At 49.8% G+C, this 19,892-nt stretch overlaps 1 protein-coding gene across 1 annotated transcript in view; it reads right to left on the bottom strand.

The window, feature by feature from the left end:
* INPP5D (inositol polyphosphate-5-phosphatase D) overlaps positions 1 to 19,892 on the bottom strand; it is a 148,835-nt gene that overhangs the window by 15,801 nt on the left and 113,142 nt on the right. Inside the window, exons 14-21 of the mRNA XM_043462016.1 lie at positions 17,776 to 17,872; positions 17,116 to 17,254; positions 15,172 to 15,280; positions 14,911 to 14,999; positions 8,487 to 8,568; positions 5,831 to 5,920; positions 3,496 to 3,609; positions 2,100 to 2,182 (exon numbers count right to left, since the gene is read on the bottom strand). Coding sequence (XP_043317951.1) covers positions 2,100 to 2,182; positions 3,496 to 3,609; positions 5,831 to 5,920; positions 8,487 to 8,568; positions 14,911 to 14,999; positions 15,172 to 15,280; positions 17,116 to 17,254; positions 17,776 to 17,872 — 803 coding nt within the window. The remainder of the gene's footprint in view (positions 1 to 2,099; positions 2,183 to 3,495; positions 3,610 to 5,830; positions 5,921 to 8,486; positions 8,569 to 14,910; positions 15,000 to 15,171; positions 15,281 to 17,115; positions 17,255 to 17,775; positions 17,873 to 19,892) is intronic.

Here is a 19,892-nt window from a genome sequence, read left to right as displayed (position 1 = left end):
GCCCGCCCCCCCCATCACCAGGCAGCAGGGGCAGCGGGAGGTGGAATCTGAACACAGAAGGTCTGCGAGGGACACGGCACCTTGTGGGGGGCGGGGAGCCTCGTCAGGTGCCTCGGCGGGGTGCAGAAGGTGAGATGGGGGGGTGACAGAGGGGCGCCCCTGAGATGCTGGGGGAGCAGAAGAGACCGAGAGCGAAGAGAGGGCTGGGAGCCAGGCCGAGGAGCTGACGTCAGGGACCCCACCGGATGCAGGAAGCGGGGCCAGGAGCAGATGGGCGCTCCAGAAAGACCACTCAGTCAGGAGGGAGGGATGGAGCCCCATGGGAGGTGGCAATGGGGTGGGGAGGGTGGGCCAGAGGCCGGAGGGGCGGGAGCGGGGACGTGGGGACCGGGATGCTGTCATCGTTCCCGACTTCACGGAAGTAAGAAACACGCTGTCCGGGTGCTTCCAGGGGGCAGCGGGAGAGGGTGAGGTGGGGCGGGGTGGGGGCTGAGCTGGGACATCGCCTTGGAGCCCAGGGCCACCAGGACTTGGGTCCTGAACACAGCACCAGATGGGGACTTCTGTCAGCTCCGCTCCAGCCTCTTTCATGCAGCGTGCAAGTGTGCTGGCTGTTTGCGACCCCATGGACTGTAGCCTGCCAGGCTCCTCTGTCCATGGGATTTGCCAGGCAAGAATACTGGAGTGGTTTGTCATTTCCTCCTCCAGGGGATCTTCCGGAACCAGGGATCAAACCCAGGTCTCTTGCGTCCCCTGCATTGGCAGGTGGATTCTTTACCACTAGGGCCACATAGGAAGCCCCAGCCTCTTGGAGGACCCCAATCTGAAGTATACCCAGACTAGAAGGCTTTGGGACTCGGACATAGGTCTTTTCATGTGTGGTCCACAGGTAGGTTCCAATCAACAGTTAAGGCCAGGCCCCTGAGACCTGTTTGCCTACACTAGCCTGAGGCTGTCCTTTAAAACTCACTTGGGGCATCACATTCCAGGGAATCTTCCAGGGGGCCCTGAGACCCCTGCCCTGTGTGAAAAACCTGCCTGGCCCTGGACACCCCCTCTTTGTCCCTCTCCCTTGCTAACTGATAAAGAAGCAGGGCCCTATTCCACGTGTCTCCAGAGTGAACACCAGACATGTCCATCATCAACGTAACGTCACAAAAGCCGTGCTGGGTCCCAGTTTTCTGTAATAAAGACAAATGTGTTCCCACTAAGGTTGCCTGCAATTCCACCCTCTGCCTGCTGGGGGCCGAGGACAGGTCAGGTTCTCTGTGCATCCAGAGCCAACAGTTTTCTCTACTCCTTCGTGTGATCTTCTGAGCCAGGGCTGAACAGAAGCACACTGCAGGGGAACTGGGGCTTTGGGTTGTGGGTCCTGGGTCTGTCACTGCAGCCGGGTGACCATGAACAAGCCTCTCTGGGACCTGCCTCCTTTCCTCTCTCTGTAAAATCACATGGTCAGACGGCACACCCTCTAGACCCCTTCCATGATCTATCAGGGGACTGAAATCCATCTAGGAATATTGGGGCCACCAGCTGCGGGTGAGAGTTGGGCCATAAAGGAGGCTGAGCACCGCAGAATTGATGCTTTTGAACTGTGGTGTTGGAGAAGACCCTTGAGAGTCCCTTGGACTGCAAGGAGATCCAACCAGTCCATCCTAAAGGAAATCAGTCCTGAATATTCATTGGAAGGACTGATGCTGAAGCTGAAGCTCCGATACTTTGGCCACCTGATACGAAGAAATGACTCATTAGAAAAGACCCTGATGCTGGGAAAGATTGAAGGCGGGAGGAGAAAGGGACGACAGAGGATGAGATGGCTGGATGGCATCACCAACTCAATGGACATGGGTTTGAGCAAACTCTGGGAGATAGTGAAGGGTAGGGAAGCCTGGCGTGTTGCAGTTCATGGGGTTGCAAAGAGTCAGACAGGACTGAGCAACTGAACAACAACAAAAGATGCAGCCCATGTTTCACCTCTGCTGGGAAGAGTGTCATAAACCACCATGAAAGAGAGGCAGCTGCTTCTGCCTGGCCGGAGCTCTGCCACTGGCCAGCGCCTCTGGCTGATGAACACAAAATCATCTCTGTTCTTGAGTTACCTTCGGGAGGGTCTCGCCAAACTTCACCACCAACTCCCCTTCGCTTCCTTCTTCGTTTTCTCCTTCCTGACTCTTGACAAAACCTGTCAGGGGGAGAAGAAGGCAGGTTTTCAGAACAACAGTACAAGAACCAGACAGAGAAGACTCCTGGGGTCACTCCACCAGGACAGTGAGGACACCCACCCTCCTCTTTTATCTGTTGGGGCCACAGCATTGTTGAGGAGCCAAGCTCGCTGGAGATTCTGTTTTGGTTCAGCGGATGGTCATTTGCCGACACGGTATAATTATTTTTAGGAGACTCAGAGATTCCCCTCCCTCTCGGCTCCTCTTTGCCACAAACCAGGCTAAGGAGGAATCATCACATCATAGGCGAGGAGATTAGGAAACATGGCTCTGGCTCATCCCACGCCACTCAAGATAACAGCCTTTTGAAATGCTAATTTAAGCTTCCTAACTTGCTGTTTCCATAGAAATGTATGCAAATGTCTCGATAGTTTATTAAAAACACCCGCACAAAAATCCTCGTCATTTTTGGAAGTGCTATGCCCTTGCTCGGTGAACTGGGACCCGGGGAGACTTCAGGGAGAAGGCAGATCTGTCACCAGGAGGGGAGCCCAGGCAGAGTCGGCGGGCGAAAGGTGGGACGGCACTGCAGCAGGTGGCCCACGTCTTGTTCCCAGTTTCTGGAAGCATCTGTCATCCTGTCACACAGGGCCTGCTATTGTGGGGTTGACTCCCCACTTCCCACTCCGGGCCATCTCCGCGAGGAGAGCTAGAGACCGCACAGGCCGCCTCACCATGGAGCGGCTTTAGACAACATGCCTAGAAATGTCACCTAGAAAGACTGTTGCCTAAACCCAGTTGTTTGCGAACCGCTCCTGCCTGATGGGAGGCGGTCCATCTCCAGCTTGCTTTCAGATGCTCAGACCAGCTGAGAAAGATGTCTGAGAGGCAGAAAAGAGGAGGGGACCCTGGGAAGAACAGGTGATGACCAGCAGCTGCTCCCTCCCGGCGCTGGCCTCCACGAGCTCTGGACCTTTGCCCAGGACTCTCTGGTCACGCCAGAGCCCCGGCTTGGGGGATCCACGAGTGGGCCAAACTCTGCCCGGAGGGGCAGGCAGAGGATGCAGTTGCCCCGCTGCCCACCTGGTGCATCTGTGCCCCAGGGACCACCCGACCCTGGGGCAGCAGCATCACAGGTCACTGGGGGCCCCGCAGTACCCGGGTGTCCTCTTGTAACATCCATCCACAGCCCCACTCTCTGACCCTGTCCCCACTGAGGCCCACCAGGAAGGCCTTCCCAGAGACAGAAGGGAAGTGCCACCAAGGACCAGGCGTTGGTGAAGGGGCCCTGCCCGCGTCCCCCCAGAAGGCAGTTAGTTGAGCAAGCACGTACTCTCCAAGCAGCTGGAGTGGAACTCCAGGTAGAATTTGGTCTGGGACTTGGTCTTCAGTGTGGCGTAGCACCCGAGAAACTCGATCTGCCCTTGGCTGTCGGTAGTCCCGGGGCCTGGAACGGGGGAGAGCAGAGGTTCGGTTCCACAGTGTCCGGAGATGGAGCGCTTCGATCCAGCCCCCCTCCTCCCCTGCAACACTGAGCTCCCTCCTCGCATCCAGGGTCTAAGCGGAGGGAGGGTGTCCCCTGAAATCCCACCACCCACGCGGGTAACAGCCTCTCCGATGAGTCCAAGCTGGTGCAGGGCAGAGAGGGAAGAGTTCTACGCCCAGCTTTGCCACCGAAGCTGTGCGGGCCCTGGATGACGCCCTTAGCGCCGCGGCCTCCCCAGGGGTTCTGGCAAAGAGGGCTGGTAGATGCCCAAATCGATCTTGTTTCTAAGTTCACATAGTGAAGCAGGCCAGCTCTTCCTTCCAGGCCCGGTTCCTCCTGTTCCTTACTAGGAGCTCCCTATGCTCACTGGTACCCAGGTAACTTGCAGGTGTGGTTTTCCTTTAGATGATGCTTTTGTGAGTGTCCTGAGACTGACTGTGAACAGTGTCCTGTCCTTCTGTAGAAACTCTGGGCCACCTGAGAGCAAGGACACACGCCGCCCCCGCCATCCTTCCCCTCCTTCCTGCTTTCCTTTCTTTCTCCCCTTGATTGAAGACAAACTGACAAATATAATTTAAAGTGAACAACAGGCTGAGTTGATACACACAAACACTGAAGTGATTTCCGAGATCAAGATAATAACATCCATCATCTCACATCATTAATTGTTCATTCACGTGTTTTGGTAAAAACACTTAGGACCTACTCTCAGCAGATTTTAAGTGTACAATGCTGAATTATTATCTATAGTCATCATGTGGAATATTAGAGCCCTGGAACTTCATTCATCTTATAACTGGAAATCTGTGACCTTTGACTTACCTCTCCTCCCCCTCAACCTCACCAGCTCCTGGCAACCACCACTGTACTCTATATGAAATTGGCATTTTTTAATAAAGACCCCACATATAATTGATACCATACGTATATCTTCTACTTGTTTCTCTGTCTTATTTCACTTAGCTTTCCTCTCTTTTTTTTTTAAACACCCAGCACCAAGGCCATGCTCCCCTTAGGTAGATGTTAATCCTGGTCATTGGCGTTTGTGAACATCTACTGTGTGCTCAGTTGCAGTGGATGGAGGACAAGGCTGACTCTGGGGATGGGATGAGGGTCCTCACTGAGGGTGTGATGCATGGGCTGCTTTATCAATGCTTCAGGAACTCAGAGAACAGAGAGAGGGGTGGGAGCCAGCAAGGGGTGGAAGATTCTGGAAACGCACAGTGGCCAGAGCTAGGAAGGAGACAGGATGGTGGGTCAAGGCTCGTGTAGAGAGCGAAGGTCACATAGCTGGGGCCATGGATGTCAGACCAACCGCCCACGGGCAAGAGTGTCTCAGGAAGACAGGGTTCCAGCCTTGTTGACATGAAGGACGAGGAGCAAACCAGGCTTTTCCAACCTGTGTTAGGCCTTGCACTCAGCCCTCCTATATAAGCCCTTACTGTCTGCTGACTGTGGAAGTGGGCAGAGGAGGTGACAACATGGCTTTCTTGTCACCCAGGCCCAGGGCTGGCCATGCTGCAGACGACATCCAGACCTCTGCTCTGATGAGGCTGGCCCGGCAACCACGGCTGAGCTGGATTATTTGCAAAATTACCTGCAGATCTATAGAGTACTATTTACTCCAGTATTTCCTCAAACGCAATCATCTGCATCCTATCTTCACAATTTTTACTGCCTACCACGCACCTGTCCTAATATTGACTTAACATTTCCTTTAAATAGACTCACTTTAAAACCTTAAGTAAATGTATATACATATAAGAGTGCATCACAAGACTAAATGGAAAACCAGTGTTGCTTGCCTTACATAGAAGCATCACATTTAAAGCATGTTAAAATAAATGCATTACTAATAAGTGTTCATCCATGTCCCACCCAGAATCGTGACACCTATGCTGCACCTTGGGAATCACTTATTTTTCCCAATTTTAAAGACTGTATTAAAACTGAGGCTTTAAGAAGCTGGCACGCTTGCCAAAGAGAGAAAGAACACGCTCTGGACTGAAATAATGGTGCGTGCGGTTTGGACATGAAGGGACCTGACGGGCGGACCATGGGCTTGCCTGGAAGGATGAGCCTTTATCTAATGCAGACAATTGATTGCTGCAACCAGAAGACAAGTGCCCAGCCGTCCTGTCTGCATGAAGAAGAGAGGGACAGACACTGCCCCATAACTTACCGTTCTTGGAGACAAACTGGGAGGTGACTCCTGCCTCAAATGTGGCAAAAACAGGGCTGTGGTCACTGGTCATGATGTCACTGGTGCTGCCTGCAGGGGAGGGAAGGAATTTCTGAGCAGGGGAGGAGAGATTCTTCTGGTCGAGCCAAGGATGGTGAACGCACGGCAGAAATCAACTGATGCTTATGGAACAAATTTCATGGTTTCATATGGTTGTTCCATTACCTTTCACAACCATGCTTGACAGTCTCCATGAAAGCCTGTGACCCTCTCCTCCGTGGCTAAATATCCCTGTAGTAGTTTTTTTTCTTTTTTCCTAAAGACTCATGAGTTTTTAAATATATAGATCATTGTGTGTATGAACTGTGGGTTTTTTTTTTTCTGGTTTAACCACTTTTTTGCCTTGATGAGGAGCTCATGGCACAGAGTGGGATGGGAATTTCGGGTTCCTGAACCCATCACTGTCCCCCAACCCACAATGCCTCGGGAGAGCGTGGAGGTGATGGAAGAGTAGACACTGAGTATAGATGATTCTTTTAAGGAGCCTGGCACTCAGATGAGAAGGGAAGCCAGTGGAGCTTGTTTAGAGGGGATAACAGAAAGAGCAGAGGGTCTAGAAGTCTAGAGTTCTGAGTGCTTGTGATAGTTAGGTGGAGACGTTTGGCTGAGTACTCAGGGCTGGAGATTTTATCTTCTGCTCTGGAGTCAGGATGTTAGGTGGTAGCAGAAGCCACAAGGATGCATGGGCTTCAGAGGGAAGACGTGAAGGCTGAGAAAAGATGAGGGTGACAGGCCAATGACGGACACGCCCAACATTACTGGGCAAAAGGACACACAGCATAGGAGACTGAGAAGACGGTGAACAGAGATATATCCTTCTCAGTAAGGCAGGTACAAATCAGCCAAAAAAAAGAGATAAACATACCACCCCTCCAACTACCAAAGGGAATGGGCAGAAAATTCACAAGGGAAATATGATAGATGTCCAATAAACAAGAAAAAAAAAAGCTCACTTGCAAACAACCACCAGAAAGACAACTTTTGAGAACTTCCCTGGAGGTACAGTGGATAGGCATCTACCTGCCAATGCAGGGTACACGGGTTCGAGCCCTGGTCCGGGAAGATGCCACATGCCTCAGGCAACTAAAGGCCAAGGGCCACAACTACTGAAGCCTGTGCGTCGAGAGCCAGCGCTCCATGGCAAGAGAAGCCACTGTAATGAGAAGCCCAAGGACCACAATGAAGACTAACTTCTGCTCACAGCAACTAGAGAAAGCCCATGCATGGCAACCAAGACCCAGGACAGCCAAATATAAATTTAAAAAATAAATAAATAGTGAAATCATTTTTTTTTTTCCCCAAAAGACAACTTGAAACAACAAGGAGATGGATGGAGAAAGAGAAGCAAGGAGAAGCAAGATGGTGGGGAGGCTGGGACTAGGGGAGAAGGAGGGCATGCAACAAAAGGTGAGAAGCTTAGCTAGGCCAGGAGGAGGGCACCCCGTTATACTGAGACAGAACGGAAGGGGGAGGCGGGACCCCATCTCAAACATGCTTGGCCATTGGCAGGAAGAAGTCAGTGAGGGTCTCGTGTTGTGTGAAGCAGGAGATGAGGGAAGGGGGGCAGTCAGGCCAAGTGTGGGGCCACTGATTTGTAGTGGAAACAGAAGAGCAGTTAAAGGGTGGGCAAGCAGGTTTTTGAAAATTGTTCTTTAAAATATTTTAGATGTGGGGGACTTCCCTGGTAATTCAGTGCCTAAGACTCTGAGCTCCCAATGCTGGGGGCCCAGGTTAGATCCCGGGTCAGGGAACTAGATCCCACAGGCTGAGACTAAAAGTCTGGCATACAGCAAACCACTTCAGAGAGCCTGTGTGTTGCAACTGAGACCCAGCACAAATAAATAAATATTAAAACATATCTTAGATGTGTATTGAGCATGATAGCATTAGCACTAGAAGAACTGCTTGAAACCTGGGAGGTGGCCTTCCCTGTGACTGTATTTGTCCTGTGGGTCCTGCCTCCCACAGTCAGTCTGGGCTTGGCCACGTGACTTCTTTGGGCCAAGAGCACATCAGTGAATGTGAAGCAAGCAGAGAGGGCAAGCGCTTCCACAGCTGGGACTGGCTGCCAGGAATCCCCGGACCCAGGCAGCAGCAGCCTGAACCAGCCTGCGGGCTGGGAGTGGATTTTCAGATAGATGTTACGCAGCCAGAGATAACTGATACATACTATTGATGTCACAACCTGGAGACCCAAGCTCAAGGTTTACCCCCACTTCCTTGAGTCCGGACATTCACCCCCTTTGTTTTCCCAATTTCCTCCCCGCTAACTACTCACTAAACCCTCTTCAGCATGCCATGAAATATCTTCAGCAAAACGCCCGACCTCTTCACCTTCCCCTTCATGTGCAAACCTGGCCCTTCCTGGAAGACCCTGCAGCCTCCTAGGCGAGGCCTGGCTTTCCTCCCCTTCCCTACACGGCCCAGACCCCGGGCAAGACGGGGAAGGCAGCTGTGTCCTCCCAGCTCCTCCATGCCGCTTCCAGACCAGTCTCCCTCCTTCTTTCTAAAGACCCCCATGATAGGCTCGCTTTGAATGCCAAATAAAGGCAGCCCTTTAACCTAGGGAAGTGAAACCTCTTAACTTGCTACTCACCATAAGACTGACATACCACGTGTACCAGGGGGTAAGACTTCCAGAGGACTCGGTCACACCAGGAGGGCAGATTGTACTTCATCTGCAAGTCAAATTCAAGGTTTCGTAAAATGCTACCTAATAGATAGCTAGTTAGCTAGCTAGCTAGATACAGATATAGATAGATAGATTTAATGCTAGCATGCTACTGCTGCTGCTAAGTCGCTTCAGTCATGTCCGACTCTGCGACCCCATAGAAGGCAGCCCACCAGGCTCTGCCGTCCCTGGGATTCTCCAGGCAAGAACACTGGAGTTTGCCTTCTCCAAATGCTAGCATAGCCTGGAGGTAAAAAAATTGACAAGACCATTATGCTATAAGATATAAAAATTCAGGCCAATCTCTCTCATGAACATAAATACAAAATATTTATAGTATTAGCAAATCGAATAATATAGATAAAGATAAAATAAAGATAATATACCTTTACCAACTGGATTTATTCCAGAACTGCAAAGGTATTTTAATATGGAAAATCATTCAATGTAATTCACTGTATTAACAGAGTAAAGGAAGAAAAGCACATTGCATCCATAAATAAAGAGAACTTGACAAAATCTCATATCCATTCAAGATTAAGTATATATATTAAAGAATAGAAGGGAATGGCCGTAATCTGATATAGTATTTGCAAAACAAAGCAAAAACTAAACTACCCCTTACAATATTTGAGGCTTTTACTCTGAGATTAAGAATGAATCATGAATGTCTGCTATTTCTGTTTTTAGTCAGCATTACAGGTCAAAAGCAAAGATCAGAAGAAAGAGCATATAGCAACACCTCTAGAATCATGAGTGACATAACCATTTTCCATCCCTATTTTATGCCCCCAACATTATTCCACACCCACTGCTATCACAGCACCTATAAAGCATTTGATTATATTTGCTTGCAAGTTGTTTTCATTAAGTGATTTAGAAACTTTTTTAAAAACAGGAATCTTGTTGACTCTGCTATAATCCAGAATGTGACCCATGGACTATTAATATTTGAATATTTTATTAAATAGCAGTGTCCCCTAAAAAAAATAAATAGCAGTGTCCCCTAAAAATAAATAAATAAATGAATGAATAGCAGTATCCCCTAAAAATAAATAAATAAATAAATAAATAGCAGTGTCCCCTAAAGCCCCTTGTCCAGGTTACTATTGTAAAAAAAAAAAAAGCATACTACTATTAAAAGAAATCATAAAAGAAGAGATTAACTCATGGCATCTGTAATCCTTGAGTTCACCTGCTACTGGTTCTTAATAGAATTTCCCCAGAAGTGGTTTTCAACTCTTTCCACCTGCCTTAAGTCGTGGCTCCATGGTCACATCCCATAGTTTCAGACACCTACACCCCTCCTTTAATGAGGTTCACCTGGCCATGCTCCCTTACCTATCCTCCTCACTACTTCAGAATGTCTTGTTGCTTTATATTCTCTTACTTTTTTTGGACTCAAATGAACCCCTCTACCTGATTTTCAACCCAATCTCTGCTTATTTTCTCCAACAATTTACTTTAATAAAACACTCTAGCTACTCATCCCCCGCGAACTCATTCATCCATCATCCAACCAGGTCAAAGGCACTCATCCACACATCCATCCATTCACTTACCTACCCATCCATTTACACATCCATCCCTCACCTACTTATCCATCCAGCCATTCAGCCATCCCGCCATTCATCCATCCATCCATCTACCTACATATCTAATCATTCAAACAGTATGTACTATGACAAGCCCTCTCCAAGATACACGAAGAGCAGGATGTCTGTTGGGTGTCAAAGATAAGGCAAACTGGCAATAACAACCCTCCTTAATGAATATCCCCTTTCCTTTTAAGTTCTAGCTCTTTCTCCTCTGCATGCTAAGTCACTTCAGTCATGTCCGACTTTTTGTGACCCTATGTACCATAGCCCACCAGGCTTCTCTATCCATGGGATTCTCCAGGCAAGAATCCTGGAGTGGGTTGCCATTTCCTTCTCCAGGGGATCTTCCTGACTGAGCGATCAAACCCACATCTCTTATATCTCCTGCATTGGCAGGTTGGTTCTTTACCACTAGTGCCATGCCTGCAAACATAATATTTCTCATCCTAAAAGAGCCTATCCCTGACACCTCCTTCAATTACTCTTTTCTTCTTTTTGCCATTTTTCTTTCAAGAATGTTCTCTTTTCACTGCCTCTATTTCTGGACTGCCCATTACTCTTTCCTAACTAGAGGTATATACATCCTGGTCTTCCAAGGTGGCACAGATGGTAAAGAATCTCCCTTCGAGTGCAGTGGACGCAAGGGACTTGTTTGATCCCTGAGTTGGGAAGATTCCCCAAGAGGAGGAAATGGCAACCCACTTCAGTATTCTTGCCTGGAAAAATTCCATGAACAAAGGAGCCTGGTGGGCTACAGTCCATGGGGTCACAACTGAGCGACTGAGCACACACACATATACAACCTACGTATAGTAAAGTGCGGTAATCTATGCCGTACAACTTGAGGATTTTTTTTACATTTGTATGTGCCCATTTAACCACTACCTAGATCAAGCTGTAAAAAATGTCTATCATCCCGAAAGGTCCATTTGTGTCCCTTCCTTGTCAATGCTACCGCCTCTGAGACGTAAACACGACCGTGACTAAGGTTTCTCCGTTGATTAATTTTGCCCACCCTTGAACCTATCAGTGGACTCATTCAGTACATATTCTTTTGTGTCTGGCTTCTTTCAACTTTCTTCATCCTATTTCTTGAATAAATGTGTTTTCATTTTATTGCTGCAGTTGTAATCCATTGTATGTATAAATCACATTCATCAATTCTACTGTTGCTAGAAATAGGGTTGTTCCCAGTTTTTGGACATTATAAACAAAGGTGCTGTAAACGTCCTTGTATCTGTCATTGGGTGAACAAATGCACTACTTTCGGGTGTACACCAAAGCAGAACTGCTGAATAGGGTAGGTACATGTTCAGACTTCAGAGATGCTGCCAAACTGTTACTTCTTAACACGGCAGTTCTCAGCACTGGCTGCTTTGCAGAATTATTGGTGGAGCTTTACAAAGACCCAGAGAACAGGGCCCCACCCCCGATCTGTTGCATCAGAACCTCTGGCGAGGAGGTGGAGACATCTGTATTTCTGAAAAGACTCACCGGTGATTCATCTGCACATTCTGAGTGAAGAGCCACTCTGACCCCCTTGCAGTCTGGATATCACCCCCAAGACTCTAAGTCAAGGGACGTCCCTGGGGGTCCCGTGGTTAAGAATCTACCTGCTAATGCAGGGGACATGAATTCAATCCCTGGTCTGGGAAGATTCCACATGCCTCGCAGCAGCTAAGCCAGGATGCCACAACTACTGAGACTGTACTCTAGAGCCCGTGATCCACAGCAAGAGAAGCCACCACAAGGAGAAGACTGCACGCCACAAGTAGAGAGGAGCCCCCACGTGCCCCAACTAGAGAACGTCCACTAGCAGCAATGAAGCCCCAGCGTAGCCAAAAAACAAAACAACCTCTATGGCAACTGTTCTTTCAGTGTCCACCCAAACCCCTGAACCTGAGTCCGGCTGCTTGCTCAGGGCTCCTGTGAATGTACCTGTTCTCCTTGGCTCACACACTCCATGCTGGTAACCACCGACCCTGGCAAGTTGCTCAGCCTGGCTTCTGTGATGCTTTGAGCTATCTGCTTGGTCCTCTAACCACCTACATCCATTCTTTTTCTGTCTCCTTTGTCATCTCTGCTTCTCCCTCCCCTCTCTGAATGGAGATGACCCCAAATCTGTCCATAGCTCTTCTACGATCATCGTCCACACACTCTTTGGCGACCTCACCTATTCCCATGGATCTGACCATCTTCTCTGTGCAGGCAGCTCCCAGATCTACGACCCAGCCCTGGCATCTCACTTTAGCATCAGTCTAGCATTCTTAACTGCCCTCTGGATGTTTTCTTTGGGATTTTCCACTCATATTACACAGTGAGGCTTAAACAAGCTCTACTTTCCCCTTTGGAGCCAGCTCTGCCTTCTGATCTCACAGTTTATATTAATATCAGTCAGATGGATCAATATATCCTGCTTTTCTTCTTTCATTTTCACTGTTTCCCCTCCGGCTTCAGGCCCAGTTATCTCTCAGCAGGAGCCTCCTTGTTGGTCCCCTGCGTCACCCTCATCCTTTATACTGATGCAGACCAGTCTTCTCTGTGTATCACCGTGATGCTGCCAGCCCTTCAGGGGATCTTGTAGTGGCTTCCTGAAGCAGGTGCCCATCTAACAGGTGAGAACGCTTCGCCTGGCATCAAGGAACTTCCTCTCTGCCATCTCAGGCCCCCGCCTCCTCCTCCTCATACTCAAGTCCAACTAGACCATTCCCTCACCACCTCCAAATGTACCCCTACCCCCGTGGGCCTGCCCCAGTGGTGCCTTTAAACCAGACGAGCCCAGCCACACGGCAGCCAGTGAGAACCTCGTGAGGTGTCCTGCCCCAGGTCTCAGCCTCCTCCTGGTAGGAGTCCTGGGTCTGCCCTCCTCCTCTCTGCTTTTTCCCCTTCTCTAACTCCTGCCTTATTCAGGCATCTCCCCAACTCCTGGCCTTTCTCTTCCACTTCCATCCAGTCTTCTACCTGCCCCTGAGCCCAGCTGTTGCCCAGAACTCTCTCCTTTTCCCCAGGCCTCTAGTGGCTGGGGTAGCTCCCCACTATAGCACCCCTGTCCCCCAGGACCCAGCACAGGGCTGGTCCTCCTGGACTTCTGGACCAGCCCCCAGAAGGTGATGGGTGCCAGATTTCCTGCCTTGGCATCTGCTCCGGCAGTCCTTTCAACCTGAAGTGGACCAGCCCCCCTCAGCCCTTGTCCTGCCTCTTTGTTGAAATCCAAGTGCCCTTCAGGCACCTCAAAGCCCCTCTTCAAGAAGCCTCCCGGATTCTTCCCTGCCCCGGTGGTCATTTCCCTCGGTGAGTACTCCACATAGAATTGGGCATCGCATTGTATTCTATCTCTGGTTAGGGCTTCCCTGGTGGCTCAGATGGTAAAGAATCTGCCTGCAGTGCAAGAAGGAAGATACCCTGGAAAAAGGAATGGCTACCCACTCCAGTATTTTTTTTTTCTTTTTTTTCCCACTCCAGTATTCTTGACTGGAAAAGCCCATGGACAGAGGAGTCTGCCAGGCTACAGTCCATGGGATCAGAAAGAGTCAGACATGACTGAGTGACTAACACTTTCACTTTCTGATTAGTTGTGTCTTTATCTTGTCTTTCCTACTATAAACTCTTTGAGGGCAGACATCTAACTCATCTTTGATCTCCCACCACCTAGGACAGTGCCTAACCCATCACAGGTCATCGGTAAATACCTGTTACACAAGAATGAATGAGTGCTTTATAACAGTTTCCTCACTGTTCCATGGAACACAAGTGGTCTCATAAGATATTAACTGATATTTCATGACCACCTGAATTTGGCACATGAATTTTCCCATAGAGAACCCTGTGCTCATAAACCTGTAAAGGCACTGATAAGTCCTGAAGCAAAGAAGCTAGTATAATGATGATTCACTTGGCAGATTAGAAAATATATTTATAGGACTTTAAAAAGAGACAGAAAATATACAAACAGCTCATACAGCTTAATATAAAAAAACCCAAATAACCCAATCAAAAAACGAGAAGACCTAAACAAACACTTCTCCAAAGAAGATATATAAATGCCCAACAGGTACATGAAAAGATACTCAATATCGCTAATTATTAGAAAAACACAAACCAAAACTACAACGAGGTATCACCTCACACTGGTCAGAATGGCCATCTTTATTTTTAAAAGTCTACAAATAAATGCTGGAGAGACTGTGGAGAAAAAGGAATCCTCCTACACTCTTGGTGGGAATGTAAATTGGTGCAACCACTATGGAGAACAGTAGGGAGTTTCCTTAAAAAAACTAAATATAGAGCTGCCATATCATTCTGCAATCCCACTCCTGGGCATATATCTGGAGAAAATTCTAATTTGAAAAGTTACATGCCTTTCAATGTTCACTGCAGCACAACTTACAGGAGCCAAGATGTGGAAACAACCCAAATGTCCATCAACAGATGGACGGATAAAGAAGACGTGGTGTACAGTCACATGCACACACACAGGCACCTGCACGTGCACACACACACACATGCATGCACACACGTGAACAGAAGCATCATGAGCCAGCTCCTCACAGGGGCCATGTCTGCTTGCCCAGCCTCTCCCTAGGTGAGGGTTTTCTCTGTGACACGATCAACATAGCATTTCTAATGCCATTTCTTTTTTGTTACCTAGTGGATGAGGGTTCTCTTCATTTCCTATTCGCCGTTATGGGAATGGACAAAGGAGGGCTGAGATGTGCAAGGCAGGTGGAGACGGAGGACAGGAAAGGACTCACCCCTGTGGCTTTCTGCTTAGTGTAGGCGTATTTGTCCCGAGTCATTCTTTCAAAACGATAGGTGGGTGCGAATGTGATTTCTTCCTCCTCTGAAATCAAACAAAACGGTGGTTTCAGTTTTGACTTCCCATGTTTCACATCTGGGCAAGTTTCTCTCTTTTCCAGGTATCACTCTCCCCCACCCAGTGAGGATGTTTGGGGAAAAGGGAGACAGGATGATGGAGGGAGGGGGCCCACGAGAGAAACGACGGTGGTTCTCACCAAAGTGCAGGAAAACCTTCTGCTCCTTCCTCTCCATGAGAAGCTGGTCGTGGGACAGGAGGTCTGCATACTGCTGCTGCTTGATCTTCTGAATGATGGTTTCTGCCTCCTGGAGCAAAGACATGGCCGGGCCACTGGTGAGACGAGCCCTTCACCACATGACAAGGGGCATATCACCTACCTGCCTGCCTGTCACACCGGGACTCCAAGCCCCCGAAGTTCCTCCAGACCCTGTTCTAGAGATGTCAAGTTGGTGCTTATTTACACTCAACCATTTAATAAGGAAAACCTTGCAAGTGTAGTGAAATATCAACTCAATAACAGAAGTTTCTGCCTGTTCTAAATTTGCAGAGGGACACTATTTTTGCACATGGACTTCTAGCATCCTTTTTATAAGACTTCCTTGGTAGGTATGTCTCCCTTGCTCTCTCATTGTGTCTGTGAGACAGCTTGTTCATAAGGCTATGAAAGGATCTGAGACCCAAGTCCCTAAATCTGTGGGCACCAGGCCTCTGTGATCTGGTCTCAGACTCCGAGAGTCGCCATGACATTGGTGGGCTGTGCTAGCCTCGGGATCCAGCTGTCCTCTCTCCCAGGACTTATGATACATCCACTCTGGCAGATGCACTGGGCCGACCCTCTGGGGAGTGAATGGTTGGGATGGCCCCTAGTTGGGAAGGGTCAGGATCTATGTGGCCCCTGTCTACCCCATCCCCTCTGCCTGCTCAGTCAGGGGGGAGAGGAGGAATTCTCTAGAAGCATCTTGGGATGGACTGAGGGGTTGGGGAGGGTGAGGAGGGCACAGATGGGCCAAGAGCCGCTGTGGTAGTGGGAGGCCCAGAAGGTGCGGGATGTGGAATGCCTGGGAAAGCATCCGGGAGCAGAGCCCCAAGGCCCAGGTTCAATCCCACTGTCAGAGATCTGTGGCCAACCCAAGGCCATCCTCTCAGGCTGCTTGTGCTCTCAACTGTAAAATCAGGTCTGTCTCCACCGTCCCCTCCCCCTGCACAGACACCAGCGCAAAGGACCCCTGTTACACAGGGAGCAGACAGGCGTGGTTCTGCTCCCAGGCCTGGCCCCTGCCCCCTCTTTCAGGAGCACAAAAGTGACCGCATCTCGTTCTTATCATGTCCAGGGGCCACGCCAGTCCACCCCTTCCCAGGGAATCCTTTGCCTTCCCCAAGGAAGCAAGGCCGTCTGTGCCAGGGGGCCCCTGCTGACTGCTGCTCGTTGGATGGGCGTCCAGCTTCAGGAATGTCTTCCTCAGGCTGCCTGGTGACCCATGATGTGGGGAGAAAATTGAGCTGGTCCCCATAGACTTCAGCCTTTCCTCGGGATTTGGGACCGGTGAGTTGAGAGGCTGCTGCTGGTCAGCTAGGGCACTGGAGTGGCAGAGAGGTGGTAGGGAGGGGTGGCCAGAACAGGAGTGTGGGAAGTAGGTGTGAGCAGAAAGTGAAAGTCGCTCAGTCGTGTCCGGCTCTTTGCAACCCCATGGACTTTACAGTCCATGGAATTCTCCAGGTCAGAATACTGGAGTGGGCAGCCATTCCCTTCTCCAGGGGATCTTCCCAACCCAGGGATCAAACCCATGTCTCCCGCATTGCAGGCAGATTCTTTACCAGTTGAGCCACCAGTGAAGACCAAGAATACTGGAGTTGGTAGCCTATCCCTTCTCCAGTAGATCTTCCCGGCCCAGGAATCAAACTGGGGTCTCCTGCATTGCAGGCGGATTCTTTATCAGCTGAGCTATCAGGGAAGCCCGGGTTGAGCAGAGGCCAATGGGGAAGAAAGGCACTGGCTCCATAGTTGGAACAGTGTCGAGTCCCAGAGGAGTGGCCACTCTGGCCCAGCTCAGTCTGTGTGTCCGCACGACCCTCCACCCTGAGCCAGCTCAAGGGAGCCTCTGTCCCGTGCAGCCCCGGCCCTGGGCAGGCAGCCCCTCACCCAGGTGGGCAGCTCCACGCGGTAGTTGAGATCCCCGAGCCAGAAGAGGTGGGTGAAGCGGTGAGTGATGTTAAAGGAGCTCAGCTTCTTGTCTCCCAGGGCCAGAAACCGGAGAATATTCATGTAGTTTTGGTTTCGCCTAGTGAAACAAAAAAGCAGCCAGCTTAGCACAGGATTGTGGGTTCCCTACACCACGGGCCAGGAAGTCAGAGCGAGACATGTGGGGAAGTGAGACTTCAGTTTCCTGCAACTACCAATCTGATGTGGTCCCTGGGCTGAACTGGGAATGCAGGGCAGGGCCCTGGGAGCATCCGCTCTGCAGGGACTCAGAGTCATCAACCTTCTCGATGACTCTGCATGACTGGGCCACCATAGGCAATTCGGGCTTTCACCTGTGACAGTGCCCCGAGGAGGCTTTCCTCTTGAGAAGCGGAGTGGTGTTTGGACGTCTCTGGTTAGTGACATAAGGAAGTGTCTGCTCTGTCCCCTAGGCAAGATTCACCCACACCCCTGTGCCGCAGGTGCCTTTGATGAGACCACAGGAAAAGCCCTTAGAGGCCAACAGGACAGGACTCGGCCGAGGGCTTACGGGGTCTAGGCATTGAGGTCTGTCTGGGCAAATAACCCCAATAGCTGCTCTCGGGGAGTGAGCTCCATTACCTGAGTTTCTTTTCGCTTCCTGAAGTCAGGTGGCTGTTAACAAATCCCAAGGAGGTTCCATTGAACATGAACGACACCCCCACGGCTCCCTTGTTCCCTAAAGGGAGGGGAGAAGGGAGAAGTCAGAACAACCGACAGGCAAAGCTGCCAAGTGGTGGGAAATCAGGGTGAAGCCACGCCACTCATCAGGAGAGAGCAGCCGTGGGAAAAAGTGGAGGCCAAGAAAAAAGAGCAGCTTCATCTAGGGTGAGATATGGCAGGGGATAGGAACTGGGGTCGGGGGTAAGATTCCTCCAGGACAACAAGAAAACGGGGTGAACAACCGGCAGCCTTGGGGTTCTCGGCAGGTCCAAGGGAGGAAGCTGCTGGTGTAAGTCATCCTGGCATCGCCCTCTAAGCAGGTGTGTGTGTGTGTGTGTGTGTGTGTGTGTGTGTGTGTGTGTGTGTGTGTGTGTGTGTGTGTGTGTGTGTGTGTGTGTGTGTGTGTGTGTGTGTGTGTGAGTTTCCCCACAGGCCCAAGCAGGGCCATCAGAAATACTCCAAAACCTTGAGAAGAAGAGGTAGGAGGAGGAGCCGGCGGTTGGGGTGGGGCTGACCTTGCACCAGCAAACCCCAGCCTCCTGGAGGGGCTAAAACCTGCACTGAGACCTGGGGTTCTGAGTGCGTTCCCCCGAGCACCAGCAGCAGCACCACCTGGGAACTTGTTGCAAGTGCACGTCGCAGGCCCTGCCCTAGATCTGCTGAATCAGAGCTTCGGGAGTTGTTGTTCAGTTGCAAAGTCGTTTCTGACTCTTGCGACCCCATGGGCTGGGCTATAGCCCTTCAGGCTCCTCTGTCCATGGGCTTTCCCAGGCAAGAATATCAGAATGGATTGCCATTTCCTTCTCCAGTGGATCTTCCCGACTCAGGGATCAAACCTGCATGTCTTGCATTGGCAGGTGGATTCTTTACCACTGAGCCACTAGGGAAGCCCTAAATATATTACATGTTTGTTGTTGTTTAGTCACCAAGTCATGTCCAACTCTGGGCGACCCCATGGACTGCAGCACTGCAGGCTTCCCTGTCCATCACCATCTCCCAGGGTTTGCTCCCAGGGTCCACTCACTTAGAGAGTGGGAGCCAGTAATACCTGTCTAACAAGTCCTTTTGGTCAGGAGTTAGGCCAACACTGTCCCTCCACCAGCTAAGGACGGTTTTTGCATTTTTAAATAGTTGGGGGAAAATCAAAAGAAGAATATTTTGATTAAATTGATATGACATTAAAATGATATAAAATTCAGAGTCTATAAACAACATTTTATTGGAACACAGCTATGCTGTTAGATAGAGTCCAGTAGTTATGACACAGACAGCATGACCTGCAGAGTCTGAAATATTTACTATTTAGCCTTTTAGACTGTGAAGAAAGCTGAGCGTGGAAAAATTGATGTTTTTGAACTGTGGTGTTGGAGAAGACTCTTGAGAGTCCCTTGGACTGCAAGAAGATCCAACCAGTCCATCCTAAAGGAGATCCGTCCTGGGTGTTCATTGGAAGGACTGATGCTGAAGCTGAAACTTCAGTACTTTGGCCACCTCATGCAAAGAGTTAACTCATTGGAAAAGACCCTGATGCTGGGAGGGATTGGGGGCAGGAGGAGAAGGGGATGACAGAGGATGAGATGGCTGGATGGCATCACTGACTCGATGGACATGAGTTTGAGTAAACTCTGGGAGTTGGTGATGGACAGGGAGGCCTGGCGTGCTGTGATTCATGGGGTCGCAAAGAGTAGGACACGACTGAGCGACTGAACTGAACTGAACTGAACTGAGCCTTTTAGAGAACAAGTCTGCCAGCCCTGCTCTAGGTGGTTCTGACACATGCTAAAGTCTGGGAACCTTCTCTGCCCATCATGGCAGCTGTGAGATGTGTTGGTCTTGACTGAGATGGGCTGTGAGTATGAGACACAACAGAATTTTAAGCCTCAGTAGAAGAATGGACTGTAAAATATTTAATAAACCTTTAAACTGAATATTCATTGAAATGGTAATATTTTTAATATATGAGCCCTGGTGGCTCAGACGGTAGAGAATCTGCCTGCAATGCAGGAGACCCAGGTTCAATCCCTGGGTCAGGAAGA

Source organism: Cervus canadensis, chromosome 2 (genome assembly GCF_019320065.1).
Source record: "Cervus canadensis isolate Bull #8, Minnesota chromosome 2, ASM1932006v1, whole genome shotgun sequence".
Taxonomy (NCBI): domain Eukaryota; kingdom Metazoa; phylum Chordata; class Mammalia; order Artiodactyla; family Cervidae; genus Cervus; species Cervus canadensis.
This window is presented reverse-complemented; position numbering and strand designations above follow the sequence as displayed.